The sequence below is a fragment of the Chiloscyllium punctatum genome, chromosome 45, assembly GCF_047496795.1.
Source record: "Chiloscyllium punctatum isolate Juve2018m chromosome 45, sChiPun1.3, whole genome shotgun sequence".
NCBI classification, from domain to species: Eukaryota; Metazoa; Chordata; class Chondrichthyes; order Orectolobiformes; family Hemiscylliidae; genus Chiloscyllium; species Chiloscyllium punctatum.
The window spans coordinates 29,181,583-29,198,850 of NC_092783.1; the positions used below are offsets into that span (position 1 = coordinate 29,181,583).

Sequence of the window (17,268 nt, forward strand, 5' to 3'; positions counted from 1 at the left end):
GTGAGTGTATGAGGGTGAGTGTGATAGTGGAGGTAAGCGTGTGAGTATGTGAGGGTGAGTGAGATAGTGGAGGTCAGTGTGTGAGGGTGTGTCTGATAGTGGAGGTGAGTGTGAGGGTGAGTGTGATAGTGGTGGTGCGTGTGTGAGGGTGCGTGTGATAGTGGAATTGAGTGTGTGAGTGTATGAGGGTGAGTGTGATAGCGGAGATGAGTGTGTGAGGGTGTGAGGGTGAGTATGACAGTGGAGGTGAGTGTCTGATGGTGAATGTGATAGTGGAGTTGAGTGTGTGAGGGTGAGTGTGATAGCGGAGGTGAGCGTGTGAGTATGTGAGGGTGAGTTTGATCGAGGAGGTGAATGTGTGAGGGTGTGTCTGATAGTGGAGGTGAGTGTGATAGTGGAGGTCCGGGTGTGAGGGTGAGTATAATAGTGGAGGTGAGTGTTTGAGGGTGAGTGTGATAGTGGAGGTGCGTGGGTGAGGGTGAGTGTGATAGTGGAGGTAAGTGTGTGAGTGTATGTGGGTGAGTGTGATAGTGGAGGTGAGTGTGTGAGGGTGAATGTGATAGTGGCGGTGAGGGTGTGAGGGTGAGTGTGATAGTGGAGGTGAGTGTTGAATGTGTGAGGGTGAGTGTGATATGGAAGGTGTGTGTGTGAGGGTGTGAGGGTGAGTGTGATAGTGGAGGTGAGTGTGTGAGAGTGTGAGGATGAGTAAGATAGTGGAGGTGAGGGTGTGAGGGTGAGTGTGATAGTGGAGGTGAGTCTGTGAGGGTGTGATGGTGAGTATGATAGTGGAGGTGAGTGTGTGCGGGTGAGTGTGATAGTGGAGGTGAGTGTGTGAGTGTGTGAGGATGAGTGTGATAGTGGAGGTGAGTGTGTGAGGGTGAGTGTGTTAGTGGTGGTGCGTGTGTGGGTGTGTGAGGGTGAGTGTGATAGTGGAAGTGAGGTGTGAGTGTTTGAGGGTGAGTGTGATAGGGGAGGTGAGTATGTGAGCATGTGAGGGTGAGTATGATAGTGGAGGTGAGTGTGCGAGGGTGAGTGTGATAGTGGAAGTGAGGTGTGAGTGTTTGAGGGTGAGTGTGATAGTGGAGGTGAGTGTGTGAGGGTGAGTGTGATAGTGGAAGTGAGGTGTGAGTGTTTGAGGGTGAGTCTGATAGTGGAGGTCAGTGTGTGAGGGTGAGTGTGATAGCAGAGGTGAGTATGTTGGGGTGTGAGGGTGAGTATGATAGCAGAAGTGAGTGTGTGAGTGTGTAATGGTGAGTATGACAGTGGAGGTGCGTGTCTGATGTGAATGTGATCGTGGAGGTGAGTGTGTGAGGGTGAGTGTGATAGTGGAAGTGAGCGTGAGTGTGTGAGGGTGAGTGTGATAGTGGAAGTGAGCGTGAGTGTGTGAGGGTGAGTGTGATAGGGGAGCTGTGTGAGTGAGGGTGTGAGGGAGAGTGTGATTGTGGAGGTCAGTGTGTGTGGGTGTGAGGATGAGTGTGATAGCGGAGGTGAGTTTGTGATGGTGAGTATAATAGTGGAGGTGAGTGTGTGAGGGTGTGTCTGTTGTGGAGGTCAGTGTGTGAGGGTGTGAGGGTTAGTGTGATAGTGGAGGTAAGCGTGTGAGGGTGAGTATGATAGCAGAGGTGAGTGTGTGAGTGTGTGATGGTGAGTATGGCAGTGGAGGTGAGTGTCTGATGTGAATGTGATAGTGGCGTTGAGTGTGTGAGGATGAGTGAGATAGTGGAGGTTTTGTGAGGGTGTGTATGATAGCGGAGGTGAGTGTGTGTGGGTGTGAGGGTGAGTGTGATAGTGGAGGTGAGCGTGTGAGGGTGTGTCTGATAGTGGAGGTGAGTGTGAGGGTGAGTGTGATAGTTGTGGTGCGTGTGTGAGTGTGTGAGGGCGAGTGTGATAGTGGAATTGAGTGTGTGAGTGTATGAGAGTGAGTGTGATAGTGGAGGTGAGTGTGTGAGGGTGAGTGTGATAGTGGATGTGAGGGTGAGTGTGTGAGGGTGAGTGTCATAGTGGGGGTGAGTGTGTGAGCGTGAGTGTGATAGTGGAGGTGAGTGTGTGAGGGTGAGTGTGATAGCGGAGGTGAGTATGTGAAGGTTTGAGGATGAGTATGATAGAGGAGTTGAGTGTGTGAGGGTGAGTATGACAGTGGAGGTGAGTGTCTGATGGAGAATGTGATAGTGGAGTTGAGTGTGTGAGGGTGAGTGTGATAGTGGAGGTGAGCGTGTGAGTATGTGAGGGTGAGTGAGATAGTGGAGGTCAGTGTGTGAGGGTGTGTCTGATAGTGGAGGTGAGTGTGTGAGGGTGAGTGTGATAGTGGAGGTGAGTGTGTGAGGGTGAGTGTGATAGTGGAGGTGCGTGTGTGAGTGTGTGAGGGTGAGTGTGATAGTGGAGGTGCGTGTGTGAGTGTTTGAGGGTGAGTGTGATAGTGGAGGTGAGTGTGTGAGGGTGAATGTGATAGTGGCCGTGAGTGTGTGAGGCTGTGAGGGTGAGTGTGATCGTGGATGTGAGTGTGTGAGGTTGAGTGTGATAGTGGAGGTGAGTGTGTGCGGGTGAGTGTGATAGTGGAGGTGAGTGTGTGAGTGTGTGAGGATGAGTGTGATAGTGGAGGTGAGTGTGTGAGGGTGAGTGTGATAGTGGTGGTGCGTGTGTGAGTGTGTGAGGGTGAGTGTGATAGTGGAAGCGAGTACGTGAGAGTTTGAGGGTGAGTGTGATAGCGGATGTGAGTATGTGAAGGTGTGAGGGTGAGTATGATCGTGGAGGTGAGTGTGTGAGGGTGTGTCTGATTGTGGAGGTCAGTGTGTGAGGGTGTGAGGGTGAGTATAACAGTGGAGGTGAGTGTGTGAGGGTGAGTGTGATAGTGGTGGTGCGTGTGTGAGGGTGAGTGTGATAGTGGAGGTGCGTATGTGAGGGTGTGAGGGTGAGTGTGATAGTGGAGGTGAGTGTGTGAGGGTGAGTGAGTTCGTGGAGGTCAGTGTGTGAGGGTGCGTCTGATAGTGGAGGTGTGTGTGAGGGTGTGTATGATAGCGGAGATGAGTGTGTGTGGGTGTGAGGGTGAGTGTGATAGTGGAAGTGAGTGTGTGAGTGTATGAGGGTGAGTGTGATAGTGGAGGTAAGCGTGTGAGTATGTGAGGGTGAGTGAGATAGTGGAGGTCAGTGTGTGAGGGTGTGTCTGATAGTGGAGGTGAGTGTGAGGGTGAGTGTGATAGTGGTGGTGCGTGTGTGAGGGTGCGTGTGATAGTGGAATTGAGTGTGTGAGTGTATGAGGGTGAGTGTGATAGCGGAGATGAGTGTGTGAGGGTGTGAGGGTGAGTATGACAGTGGAGGTGAGTGTCTGATGGTGAATGTGATAGTGGAGTTGAGTGTGTGAGGGTGAGTGTGATAGCGGAGGTGAGCGTGTGAGTATGTGAGGGTGAGTTTGATCGAGGAGGTGAATGTGTGAGTGTTTGAGGGTGAGTGTGATAGTGGAGGTGAGTGTGTGAGGGTGAGTGTGTTAGTGGTGGTGCGTGTGTGAGTGTGTGAGGGTGAGTGTGATAGTGGAAGTGAGGTGTGAGTGTTTGAGGGTGAGTGTGATAGGGGAGGTGAGTATGTGAGCATGTGAGGGTGAGTATGATAGTGGAGGTGAGTGTGTGAGGGTGAGTGTGATAGTGGAAGTGAGGTGTGAGTGTTTGAGGGTGAGTGTGATAGTGGAGGTGAGTGTGTGAGGGTGTGTGTGATAGGGGAGGTGTGTGTGTGAGTGTGTGAGGGTGAGTATGATAGCGGAGGTGTTTCTGTGAGGGTGTGATGGTGAGTATGATAGTGGAGGTGAGTGTGTGCGGGTGAGTGTGATGGTGGAGGTGAATGTGTGAATGTGTGAGGGTGAGTGTGATAGTGGAGGTGAGTGTGTGAGGGTGAGTGTGATTGTGGTGGTGCGTGTGTGAGTGTGTGAGGGTGAGTGTGATAGTGGAAGCGAGTACGTGAGAGTTTGAGGGTGAGTGTGATAGCGGATGTGAGTATGTGAGGGTGTGAGGGTGAGTATGATCGTGGAGGTGAGTGTGTGAGGGTGTGTCTGATTGTGGAGGTCAGTGTGTGAGGGTGTGAGGGTGAGTATAACAGTGGAGGTGAGTGTGTGAGGGTGAGTGTGATAGTGGTGGTGCGTGTGTGAGGGTGAGTGTGATAGTGGAGGTGCGTATGTGAGGGTGTGAGGGTGAGTGTGATAGTGGAGGTGAGTGTGTGAGGGTGAGTGAGTTCGTGGAGGTCAGTGTGTGAGGGTGCGTCTGATAGTGGAGGTGTGTGTGAGGGTGTGTATGATAGCGGAGATGAGTGTGTGTGGGTGTGAGGGTGAGTGTGATAGTGGAAGTGAGTGTGTGAGTGTATGAGGGTGAGTGTGATAGTGGAGGTAAGCGTGTGAGTATGTGAGGGTGAGTGTGATAGTGGAAGTGAGGTGTGAGTGTTTGAGGGTGAGTGTGATAGTGGAGGTGAGTGTGTGAGGGTGTGTGTGATAGGGGAGGTGTGTGTGTGAGTGTGTGAGGGTGAGTATGATAGCGGAGGTGTTTCTGTGAGGGTGTGATGGTGAGTATGATAGTGGAGGTGAGTGTGTGCGGGTGAGTGTGATGGTGGAGGTGAATGTGTGAATGTGTGAGGGTGAGTGTGATAGTGGAGGTGAGTGTGTGAGGGTGAGTGTGATAGTGGTGGTGCGTGTGTGAGTGTGTGAGGGTGAGTGTGATAGTGGAAGCGAGTACGTGAGAGTTTGAGGGTGAGTGTGATAGCGGATGTGAGTATGTGAAGGTGTGATGGTGAGTATGATCGTGGAGGTGAGTGTGTGAGGGTGTGTCTGATTGTGGAGGTCAGTGTGTGAGGGTGTGAGGGTGAGTATAACAGTGGAGGTGAGTGTGTGAGGGTGAGTGTGATAGTGGTGGTGCGTGTGTGAGGGTGAGTGTGATAGTGGAGGTGCGTATGTGAGGGTGTGAGGGTGAGTGTGATAGTGGAGGTGAGTGTGTGAGGGTGAGTGAGTTCGTGGAGGTCAGTGTGTGAGGGTGCGTCTGATAGTGGAGGTGTGTGTGAGGGTGTGTATGATAGCGGAGATGAGTGTGTGTGGGTGTGAGGGTGAGTGTGATAGTGGAAGTGAGTGTGTGAGTGTATGAGGGTGAGTGTGATAGTGGAGGTAAGCGTGTGAGTATGTGAGGGTGAGTGTGATAGTGGAAGTGAGGTGTGAGTGTTTGAGGGTGAGTGTGATAGTGGAGGTGAGTGTGTGAGGGTGTGTGTGATAGGGGAGGTGTGTGTGTGAGTGTGTGAGGGTGAGTATGATAGCGGAGGTGTTTCTGTGAGGGTGTGATGGTGAGTATGATAGTGGAGGTGAGTGTGTGCGGGTGAGTGTGATGGTGGAGGTGAATGTGTGAATGTGTGAGGGTGAGTGTGATAGTGGAGGTGAGTGTGTGAGGGTGAGTGTGATAGTGGTGGTGCGTGTGTGAGTGTGTGAGGGTGAGTGTGATAGTGGAAGCGAGTACGTGAGAGTTTGAGGGTGAGTGTGATAGCGGATGTGAGTATGTGAAGGTGTGATGGTGAGTATGATCGTGGAGGTGAGTGTGTGAGGGTGTGTCTGATTGTGGAGGTCAGTGTGTGAGGGTGTGAGGGTGAGTATAACAGTGGAGGTGAGTGTGTGAGGGTGAGTGTGATAGTGGTGGTGCGTGTGTGAGGGTGAGTGTGATAGTGGAGGTGCGTATGTGAGGGTGTGAGGGTGAGTGTGATAGTGGAGGTGAGTGTGTGAGGGTGAGTGAGTTCGTGGAGGTCAGTGTGTGAGGGTGCGTCTGATAGTGGAGGTGTGTGTGAGGGTGTGTATGATAGCGGAGATGAGTGTGTGTGGGTGTGAGGGTGAGTGTGATAGTGGAAGTGAGTGTGTGAGTGTATGAGGGTGAGTGTGATAGTGGAGGTAAGCGTGTGAGTATGTGAGGGTGAGTGAGATAGTGGAGGTCAGTGTGTGAGGGTGTGTCTGATAGTGGAGGTGAGTGTGAGGGTGAGTGTGATAGTGGTGGTGCGTGTGTGAGGGTGCGTGTGATAGTGGAATTGAGTGTGTGAGTGTATGAGGGTGAGTGTGATAGCGGAGATGAGTGTGTGAGGGTGTGAGGGTGAGTATGACAGTGGAGGTGAGTGTCTGATGGTGAATGTGATAGTGGAGTTGAGTGTGTGAGGGTGAGTGTGATAGCGGAGGTGAGCGTGTGAGTATGTGAGGGTGAGTTTGATCGAGGAGGTGAATGTGTGAGGGTGTGTCTGATAGTGGAGGTGAGTGTGATAGTGGAGGTCCGGGTGTGAGGGTGAGTATAATAGTGGAGGTGAGTGTTTGAGGGTGAGTGTGATAGTGGAGGTGCGTGGGTGAGGGTGAGTGTGATAGTGGAGGTAAGTGTGTGAGTGTATGAGGGTGAGTGTGATAGTGGAGGTGAGTGTGTGAGGGTGAATGTGATAGTGGCGGTGAGGGTGTGAGGGTGAGTGTGATAGTGGAGGTGAGTGTTGAATGTGTTAGGGTGAGTGTGATATGGAAGGTGTGTGTGTGAGGGTGTGAGGGTGAGTGTGATAGTGGAGGTGAGTGTGTGAGAGTGTGAGGATGAGTATGATAGTGGAGGTGAGGGTGTGAGGGTGAGTGTGATAGTGGAGGTGAGTCTGTGAGGGTGTGATGGTGAGTATGATAGTGGAGGTGAGTGTGTGCGGGTGAGTGTGATAGTGGAGGTGAGTGTGTGAGTGTGTGAGGATGAGTGTGATAGTGGAGGTGAGTGTGTGAGGGTGAGTGTGTTAGTGGTGGTGCATGTGTGAGTGTGTGAGGGTGAGTGTCATAGTGGATGTGAGTGTGTGAGGGTGAGTGTGATAGTGGAGGTGAGTGTTGAGTGTGTGAGGGTGTGTGTGATAGCGGAGGTGAGTCTGTGAGGGTGTGATGGTGAGTATGATAGTAGAGGTGAGTGTGTGCGGGTGAGTGTGATAGTGGAGGTGAGTGTGTGAGGATGAGTGTGATAGTGGAGGTGAGTGTGTGAGGGTGAGTGTGTTAGTGGTGGTGCGTGTGTGGGTGTGTGAGGGTGAGTGTGATAGTGGAAGTGAGGTGTGAGTGTTTGAGGGTGAGTGTGATAGGGGAGGTGAGTATGTGAGCATGTGAGGGTGAGTATGATAGTGGAGGTGAGTGTGCGAGGTTGAGTGTGATAGTGGAAGTGAGGTGTGAGTGTTTGAGGGTGAGTGTGATAGTGGAGGTGAGTGTGTGAGGGTGAGTGTGATAGTGGAAGTGAGGTGTGAGTGTTTGAGGGTGAGTCTGATAGTGGAGGTCAGTGTGTGAGGGTGAGTGGGATAGCAGAGGTGAGTATGTTGGGGTGTGAGGGTGAGTATGATAGCAGAAGTGAGTGTGTGAGTGTGTAATGGTGAGTATGACAGTGGAGGTGAGTGTCTGATGTGAATGTGATCGTGGAGGTGAGTGTGTGAGGGTGAGTGTGATAGTGGAAGTGAGCGTGAGTGTGTGAGGGTGAGTGTGATAGTGGAAGTGAGCGTGAGTGTGTGAGGGTGAGTGTGATAGGGGAGCTGTGTGAGTGAGTGTGTGAGGGTGAGTGTGATTGTGGAGGTCAGTGTGTGAGGGTGTGAGGATGAGTATGATAGCGGAGGTGAGTTTGTGATGGTGAGTATAATAGTGGAGGTGAGGGTGTGAGGGTGAGTGTGATAGTGGAAGTGAGTGTGTGAGTGTATGAGGGTGAGTGTGATAGTGGAGGTGAGTGTGTGAGGGTGAGTTTGATAGTGGAGTTGAGTATGTGAGGGTGTGAGGGTGAGTATGACAGTGGAGGTGAGTGTCCGATGTGAATGTGATAGTGGAGTTGAGTGTGTGAGGGTGAGTGAGATTGTGGAGGTGAGCGTGTGTGAGGGTGAGTGTGATAGTGGAGTTGAGTGTGTGAGGGTGAGTGAGATTGTGGAGGTGCGTGTGTGAGGGTGAGTGTGATAGTGGAGGTGAGTTTGTGAGTGTATGAGGGTGAGTGTGATAGTGGAGGTGAGTGTGTGAGTGTTTGAGGGTGAGTGTGATAGTGGAGGTGAGTGTGTGAGGGTGAGTGTGATAGTGGAGGTGAGTGTTGAGTGTGTGAGGGTGAGTATGATAGCGGAGGTGAGTCTGTGAGGGTGTGATGGTGAGTATGATAGTGGAGGTGAGTATGTGCGGGTGAGTGTGATGTTGGAGGTGAGTGTGTGAGGGTGAGTGTGATAGTGGAGGTGAGTGTGTGAGGGTGAGTGTGATAGTGGTGGTGCGTGTGTGAGTGTGTGAGGGTGGGTGTGATAGTGGAAGTGAGTATGTGAGTGTTTGAGGGTGAGTGTGATAGCGGAGGTGAGTATGTGAGGGTGTGAGGGTGAGTATGATCGTGGAGGTGAGTGTGTGAGGGTGAGTGTGATAGTGGAGGTGAGTGTGTGAGGGTGAGTGTGATAGTGGAGGTGAGTGTGTGAGGGTGTGTCTGTTGTGGAGGTCAGTGTGTGAGGGTGTGCGGGTTAGTGTGATAGTGGAGGTAAGCGTGTGAGGGTGAGTATGATAGCAGAGGTGAGTGTGTGAGTGTGTGATGGTGAGTATGGCAGTGGAGGTGAGTGTCTGATGTGAATGTGATAATGGCGTTGAGTGTGTGAGGATGAGTGAGATAGTGGAGGTTTTGTGAGGGTGTGTATGATAGCGGAGGTGAGTGTGTGTGGGTGTGAGGGTGAGTGTGATAGTGGAAGTGAGTGTGTGAGTGTATGAGGGTGAGTGTGATAGTGGAGGTGAGCGTGTGAGGGTGTGTCTGATAGTGGAGGTGAGTGTGAGGGTGAGTGTGATAGTTGTGATGCGTGTGTGAGTGTGTGAGGGCGAGTGTGATAGTGGAATTGAGTGTGTGAGTGTATGAGAGTGAGTGTGATAGTGGAGGTGAGTGTGTGAGTATGTGAGGGTGAGTGAGATAGTGGAGGTCAGTGTGTGAGGGTGTGTCTGATAGTGGAGGTGAGTGTGAGGGTTAGTGTGATAGTGGTGGTGCGTGTGTGAGTGTGTGAGGGCGCTTGTGATAGTGGAATTGAGTGTTGAGTGTATGAGGGTGTGTGTGATAGCGGAGATGAGTGTGTGAGGGTGTGAGGGTGAGTATGACAGTGGAGGTGAGTGTCTGATGGTGAATGTGATAGTGGAGTTGAGTGTGTGAGGGTGAGTGTGATAGTGGAGGTGAGCGTGTGAGTATGTGAGGGTGAGTTTGATCGTGGAGGTGAGTGTGTGAGGGTGTGTCTGATAGTGGAGGTGAGTGTGATAGTGGAGGTGCGTGTGTGAGTGTGTGAGGGTGAGTGTGATAGTGGAGGTGAGTGTGTGAGTGTATGAGGGTGTGTGTGATAGTGGAGGTGAGTGTGTGAGGGTGAATGTGATAGTGGAGGTGAGTGTGTGAGGGTGTGAGGGTGAGTGTGATAGTGGATGTGAGTGTGTGAGGGTGAGTGTGATAGTGGAGGTGAGTTTGTGAGGGTGTGTCTGATAGTGGAGGTCAGTGTGTGAGGGTGTGAGGGTGAGTATAATAGTGGAGGTGAGTGTGTGAGGGTGAGTGTGATAGTGGAAGTGAGTGTGTTAGTGTATGAGGGTGAGTGTGATAGTGGAGGAGAGTGTGTGAGGGTGAGTGTGATAGTGGAGGTGAGTGTGTGAGGGTGAGTGTGATAGCGGAGGTGAGTATGTTGGGGTGTGAGGGTGAGTATGATAGTGGAGGTGAGTGTGTGAGGGTGAGTATGATAGCAGAGGTGAGTGTGTGAGTGTGTGATGGTGAGTATGGCAGTGGAGGTGAGTGTCTGATGTGAATGTGATAATGGCGTTGAGTGTGTGAGGATGAGTGAGATAGTGGAGGTTTTGTGAGGGTGTGTATGATAGCGGAGGTGAGTGTGTATGGGTGTGAGGGTGAGTGTGATAGTGGAAGTGAGTGTGTGAGTGTATGAGGGTGAGTGTGATAGTGGAGGTGAGCGTGTGAGGGTGTGTCTGATAGTGGAGGTGAGTGTGAGGGTGAGTGTGATAGTTGTGGTGCGTGTGTGAGTGTGTGAGGGCGAGTGTGATAGTGGAATTGAGTGTGTGAGTGTATGAGAGTGAGTGTGATAGTGGAGGTGAGTGTGTGAGTATGTGAGGGTGAGTGAGATAGTGGAGGTCAGTGTGTGAGGGTGTGTCTGATTGTGGAGGTGAGTGTGAGGGTGAGTGTGATAGTGGTGGTGCGTGTGTGAGTGTGTGAGGGTGATTGTGATAGTGGAATTGAGTGTGTGAGTGTATGAGAGTGAGTGTGATAGTGGAGGTGAGTGTGTGAGTATGTGAGGGTGAGTGAGATAGTGGAGGTCAGTGTGTGAGGGTGTGTCTGATAGTGGAGGTAGTGTGAGGGTGAGTGTGATAGTTGTGGTGCGTGTGTGAGTGTGTGAGGGCGATTGTGATAGTGGAATTGAGTGTGTGAGTGTATGAGGGTGTGTGTGATAGCGGAGATGAGTGTGTGAGGGTGTGAGGGTGAGTATGACAGTGGAGGTGAGTGTCTGATGGTGAATGTGATAGTGGAGTTGAGTGTGTGAGGGTGAGTGTGATAGTGGAGGTGAGCGTGTGAGTATGTGAGGGTGAGTTTGATCGTGGAGGTGAGTGTGTGAGGGTGTGTCTGATAGTGGAGGTGAGTGTGATAGTGGAGGTGCGTGTGTGAGTGTGTGAGGGTGAGTGTGATAGTGGAGGTGAGTGTGTGAGTGTATGAGGGTGTGTGTGATAGTGGAGGTGAGTGTGTGAGGGTGAATGTGATAGTGGCGGTGAGTGTGTGAGGGTGTGAGGGTGAGTGTGATAGTGGAGGTGAGTGTGTGAGGGTGAGTGTGATAGCGGAGGTGAGTATGTTGGGGTGTGAGGGTGAGTATGATAGTGGAGGTGAGTGTGTGAGGGTGAGTATGATAGCAGAGGTGAGTGTGTGAGGGTGTGAGGGTGAGTATGACAGTGGAGGTGAGTGTCTGATGGTGAATGTGATAGTGGAGTTGAGTGTGTGAGGGTGAGTGTGATAGTGGAGGTGAGCGTGTGAGTATGTGAGGGTGAGTTTGATCGTGGAGGTGAGTGTGTGAGGGTGTGTCTGATAGTGGAGGTGAGTGTGATAGTGAAGGTCCGTGTGTGAGGGTGAGTATAATAGTGGAGGTGAGTGTTTGAGGGTGAGTGTGATAGTGGAGGTGCGTGTGTGAGTGTGTGAGGGTGAGTGTGATAGTGGAGGTGAGTGTGTGAGTGTATGAGGGTGTGTGTGATAGTGGAGGTGAGTGTGTGAGGGTGTGAGGGTGAGTGTGATAGTGGATGTGAGTGTGTGAGGGTGAGTGTGATAGTGGAGGTGAGTTTGTGAGGGTGTGTCTGATAGTGGAGGTCAGTGTGTGAGGGTGTGAGGGTGAGTATAATAGTGGAGGTGAGTGTGTGAGGGTGAGTGTGATAGTGGAAGTGAGTGTGTTAGTGTATGAGGGTGAGTGTGATAGTGGAGGTGAGTGTGTGAGGGTGAGTGTGATAGCGGAGGTGAGTATGTTGGGGTGTCAGGGTGAGTATGATAGTGGAGGTGAGTGTGTGAGGGTGAGTATGATAGTGGAGGTGAGTGTCTGATGTGAATGTGATAGTGGAGTTGAGTGTGTGAGGGTGAGTGAGATAGTGGAGGTCAATGGGTGAGGGTGAGTGTGATAGTGGAGGTCAATGGGTGAGGGTGAGTGTGATAGTGGAGGTCTGTGTGTGAGGGTGTGTGTGATAGTGGAGGTGAGTGTGAGTGTGTGAGAGTGAGTGTGATGGGGAGCTGTGTGAGTGAGGGTGTGAGGGTGAGTGTGATAGTGGAGGTGAGTGTGTGAGGGTGAGTGTGATAGTGGAGGTGAGTGTGTGAGTGTGTGAGGGTGAGTGTGATAGTGGAGGTGAGTTTGTGAGGGTGAGTGTGATAGTGGTGGTCCGTGTGTGTGTGTGTGAGGGTGAGTGTGATAGTGGAAGTGAGTGTGTGAGTGTTTGAGGGTGAGTTTGATAGTGGTGGTGAGTGTGTGACGGTGAGTGTGATAGCGGAGGTGAGTATGTGAGGGTGAGTATGATAGCAGAAGTGAGTGTGTGAGTGTGTGATGGTGAGTATGACCGTGGAGGTGAGTATCTGATGGTGAATGTGATAGTGGAGTTGAGTGTGTGAGGGTGAGTGTGATAGTGGAGGTGAGCGTGTGAGTATGTGAGGGTGAGTGAGATAGTGGAGGTCAGTGTGTGAGGGTGTGTCTGATAGTGGAGGTGAGTGTGATAGTGGAGGTCAGGGTGTGAGGGTGAGTATAATAGTGGAGGTGAGTGTGTGAGGGTGAGTGTGATAGTGGAGGTGAGTTTGTGATGGTGAGTGTTATAGTGGAGGTGAGTGTGTGAGGGTGAGTGTGATAGTGGATGTGAGTGTGTGAGTGTGTGAGGGTGAGTGTGATCGTGGAGGTGAGTGTGTGAGGCTGAGTGTGATACTGGAGGTGAGTGTTTGAGTGTGAGTGTGAGAGTGGAGGTGAGAGTGTCAGGGTGTGAGGGTGAGTGTGATAGTGGAGGTAAGTGTGTGAGAGTGAGTGTGATAGGGGAGGTCAGTATGTGAGGGTTGGTATGATAGTGGACGTGAGTGTGTGAGGCTGAGTGTGATAGTGGAGGTGCGTGTGTTAGTCTGTGAGGGTGAGTGTGATAGTGGAGTTGAGTGTGTGAGGGTGAGTGTGATAGTGGCGGTGAGTGTGTGAGGGTGTGAGGGTGAGTGTGATAGTGGAGGTGAGTGTGTGAGGGTGAATGCGGAGTGAGTGTGTCAAGGTGTGAGGGTGAGTGTGATAGTGGAGGTGCCTGTGAGTGTGTGTGGGCGAGTGTGATAGGGGAGGTGAGTGTGTGATGGTGAGTGTGATAGTGGAGGTGAGTATGTGAGGGTGTGAGGGTGAGTGTGATAGTGGAGGTGAGTGTGTGAGGGTGTGAGGGTGAGTATGATAGTGGAGGTGAGTGTGTGAGGGTGAGTGTGATAGTGGATGTGAGGGTGAGTGTGTGAGGGTGAGTGTCATAGTGGGGGTGAGTGTGTGAGCGTGAGTGTGATAGTGGAGGTGAGTGTGTGATGGTGAGTGTGATAGTGGAGGTGAGTGTGTGAGGGTGTGAGGGTGAGTGTGATAGTGGAGGTGAGTGTGTGAGTATGTGAGGGTGAGTGTGATAGTGGAGGTGAGTGTGTGAGGGTGAGTGTGATAGTGGAGGTGAGTTTGTGATGGTGAGTGTGATAGTAGAGGTGAGTGTGTGAGGGTGAGTGTGATAGTGGCGGTGAGTGTGTGAGGGTGTGAGGGTGAGTGTGATAGTGGAGGTGAGTGTGTGAGGGTGAGTGCAGAGTGAGTGTGTCAGGGTGTGAGGGTGAGTGTGATAGTGGAGGTGCCTGTGAGTGTGTGTGGGCGAGTGTGATAGGGGAGGTGAGTGTGTGATGGTGAGTGTGATAGTGGAGGTGAGTATGTGAGGGTGAGTGTGATAGTGGCGGTGAGTGTGTGAGGGTGTGAGGGTGAGTGTGATAGTGGAGGTGAGTGTGTGAGGGTGAGTGCGGAGTGAGTGTGTCAGGGTGTGAGGGTGAGTGTGATAGTGGAGGTGCCTGTGAGTGTGTGTGGGCGAGTGTGATAGGGGAGGTGAGTGTGTGATGGTGAGTGTGATAGTGGAGGTGAGTATGTGAGGGTGAGTGTGATAGTGGAGGTGAGTGTGTGAGGGTGTGAGGGTGTGATGATGAAAGCTCTGGATTTCTTGCCCAATGTGTAAGTCGATGTAATGAAGTAGAGCAGCCAACAATGTTTTACATTCCTGATAAAGGTGATAAAACTTGAACTCAGAAATAAACAGCTGAGCCAAAACTATCGTCCAAAATAGTTTATTTCCCATTAAACAGGCAAGGCAACAGAACTTCATATAAAGAATAAATTTATTAAAAATAAAGGTACACTTTTCCTAATAAAATTGATACTTGAAATATTTCCATCTAAGAGTTATGAGTGTTCCCAGGGAATTCTTCACACAGACACCCTCATTAACCCTCACACACACTCACCCTCAAACTCTCGCCCAGATACCCTCAGCTCACTCACTCTCAAACTCACCCTCACCTTCTGATTCTCACTCTCACATCCTTATCTCACTCACCCCCAAATTCTCACCAACACACCCTCACCTCACCAAGCCTCATACTCTCACCCTCAGCCTCAAACACTCACCTCACTCATTCTTGAAACTCTCACTCTAACCCTCACCTCATTCACCCTCAAATTCTCATCCTCACCTCAATCAGTCTCAAACTCTCACTCTTAGACCCTCACACACCTTCACACTCTGACCGACACATTGGCACTTGCATTCACTACCACCCCTTCAAACTCTGGCCCACACTCACCCTCGCACACTCACCTCCACTATCACACTCACCATCACACCCTCACCTCCACTATCACACTCACCATCACACACTCACCCCCCTCATCACACTCACCACCACACCCTCACACACTCACCTCCACTTTCACACTCACCATCACACCCTCATATACACTCACCTCCACCATCACACTCACCACCACACCCTCACACACTCACCTCCACTATCACCCTCACTATCACACCCTCACACACACACCTCCACTATCACACTCACCATCACACCCTCACACACACCCCTCCACTATCACACTCCCCCTCACAGCCTCACACTCACCTCCACTATCACCCTCACCCTCACCCTCACACACACACCTCCACTATCACACTCACCATCACACCCTCACACACACCCCTCCACTATCACACTCACACTCACCCTCACCATCACACCCTCACCCTCCTGTTCACTGACCTTTACTCCATTGTTTTTGCCCTTTCCTTCTCACCATCTCATCCTCACTGTTATGTTCACTCACCCTCATGGTCACTCACCCTCACCCCCTCAATCTCATGTTCATTCACCTTCATACCCTCACTCTCAAACCCTCACCCTCACATTCTTACATTCACAATCTTACCTTCACTCACCCTTTGACCTGCAACCTTAGGCACCCTTACAAACACCTTCACACAGCCTCTGACCTTGTCCATGCCTCTCCCCCATCACCTACCCGTTGCGAGTCAAATAGCCCAACCACTCAGAAAACCTCCATCCACATGTAACAAAAGGGCGGCACGGTGGCAGAGTGGTTAGCACTGCTGCCTCACAGCGCCAGAGACCGGGGTTCAATTCCCGCCTCAGGCGACTGTCTGTGTGGAGTTTGCACGTTCTCCCCGTGTCTGCGTGGGTTTCCTCCGGGTGCTCCGGTTTCCTCCCACAGTCCAAAGATGTGCAGGTCAGGTGAATTGGCCATGCTAAATTGCCCGTAGTGTTAGGTAAGGGGTAAATGTAGCGGTATGGGTGGGTTGCGCTTTGGCGGGGCGGTGTGGACTTGTTGGGCCGAAGGGCCTGTTTCCACACTGTAAGTAATCTAAAATAATCCAACTGCCTTCCTGTGACTCTGGAAAGGGCCTGTGACCCGCTCACACACCATCCAGTGGAGTTACGATACATATCTGATTTGATTTGAATTTTTGGACAGACAGAAGGGGTTGAAAGGCCTCCTCCCGGTCCATGATAAAAGGTGAAGAGCAGATGTGTTGAGCTGGGGATGGACTGCTCAGAGTGGGAGTAGCCAGTGTATGGTTCCAGGTTACGAACATTGTTCAGTGGGGTTAGATGTTCTCATTTTGTTGATGGAAGCAATGCAGTCTCGTGGGACAGAAGATGCCAGGAGCAGAGCCGGATGCTCAGGACTCTCTTGAGAGTTTAGCTTCTCCTCATTCCCCGTTTCTCGGTGATAGAAGTAGTTAAAGTTGGAGACAATAACGGGCACGGGAAGGGCAATGGTCAACACCCCAGTAATGGCGCACAGAGTCCCCACCATCTTGCCCCCTATGGTTACAGGACACATGTCTCCATAGCCAACTGTTGTCATGGTCACCACTGCCCACCAAAATCCATCAGGAATGCTGGAGAACTGGGTTTGGGGCTCATCCACCTCAGCAAAGTAGACAGCGCTGGAGAAGAGGATGACTCCAATGAAGAGGAAGAAGATGAGGAGACCCAGCTCCCTCATACTAGCCTTTAGGGTCTGCCCAAGGATCTGTAGCCCTTTGGAGTGTCTGGACAGCTTGAAGATCCGAAAGACCCTGACCAAGCGAATGACCCTCAGGATGGTCAGAGACATGGCCTGCTGCCCATTGCCTGCCTGTTGCTGCTGCTCTGCTAGCTCAGTGACGAGAGTTACAAAGTATGGGATGATGGCCACCACATCGATGATGTTCATTACGTCACTGAAGAAGTCACGCTTACTGGGACAAACCACGGATCTGACCAGCAGTTCAAAGGAGAACCAGATCATGCACAAGCTCTCAATGAGAAAGAAGGGATCGGTGAAGAGATCGGCATTGGTGACATTGCTTTGTGTTGGGTTGGCCAAATGGCTGGGGCTACCTAGCTCAGGACCTTCCCGAAACTCGGGCAGTGTCTCCAGGCAGAATACAATGATGGAGATAATGATGACAAATAGAGAGACCAAGGCTACTCCGCGGGCTGCCCCTGAACTCTCCGGGTACTCAAAAACTAACCACAGCTGCTTGAGGCTGTCCCTCACAGGAAGAGGAACCTCCAACTCCTTGATGAAACCCTCCTCTTCCCTGAACTGCTCCATGGCTTCAGGACCTAACTGGTAGAAGATGATCTCCTCAGTGAAGACATCCAGGGGTACATTGACAGGTCTCCGAAGCTTACCACCTGACTGATAATAATAGAGAATCCCATCAAAACTCGGCCGGTTCCTGTCAAAGAAATACTGGTTGGTGAGGGGGTCAAAGTAAGGCAGACAGCGGAGGGGATCCCCAAGTAGTGTGTCCGGAAACCGGGCCAGGGTCTTCTGCTGTGTCTCGAACCTCATGCCAGCCACATTGATGAGAACCTTGTGACTGCCTTCCTGCTCCAATAGCTTTTCCATCTCATACCGCGGCTCCAAGTCTGGCTCACTCAGGATGTTTTTGGTGAGGTGTTGATATCCAGTTAGCTTTCTCCATGTACGCAATGGGCTCATACAGCTGGCCTTGGATTCTGACCAACTCTCCAGGGGCATGTCACCCCCAACATCTTCAAAACTCGTCAGTGCCAAATGGATTTCACATAGACTTCATGGTGTCTTCAAGATTTGGAGAGCACACTCTCTCTAGGGGCTGAGAAACCGACACAGGAATAGAATTAGCTTTATGACCTCCTCCAAGACCAACTACACAACAACAGAGGCTAAAGGGTTAGAATATGGGACATACTGGAAATAAGGGGC

General features: G+C 51.4%; 1 protein-coding gene across 1 annotated transcript; it reads right to left on the minus strand.

Annotated features, from left to right (window-relative positions):
• Positions 1–15,609: 15,609 nt before the first annotated feature.
• Positions 15,610–17,061, minus strand: LOC140467073 (potassium voltage-gated channel subfamily A member 2-like). Its single transcript, XM_072563134.1, has one exon. The coding sequence runs from the start codon at positions 17,059–17,061 to the stop codon at positions 15,610–15,612; it is 1,452 nt and encodes a 483-aa protein (XP_072419235.1).
• Between the last annotated feature and the right edge of the window lie 207 nt (positions 17,062–17,268).

Coding starts and splice junctions, on each gene's coding strand:
- LOC140467073 (XM_072563134.1), bottom strand. CDS start 17,061: ATGCCCCTGGAGAGTTGGTCAGAATCCAAGGCCAGCTGTATGAGCCCA.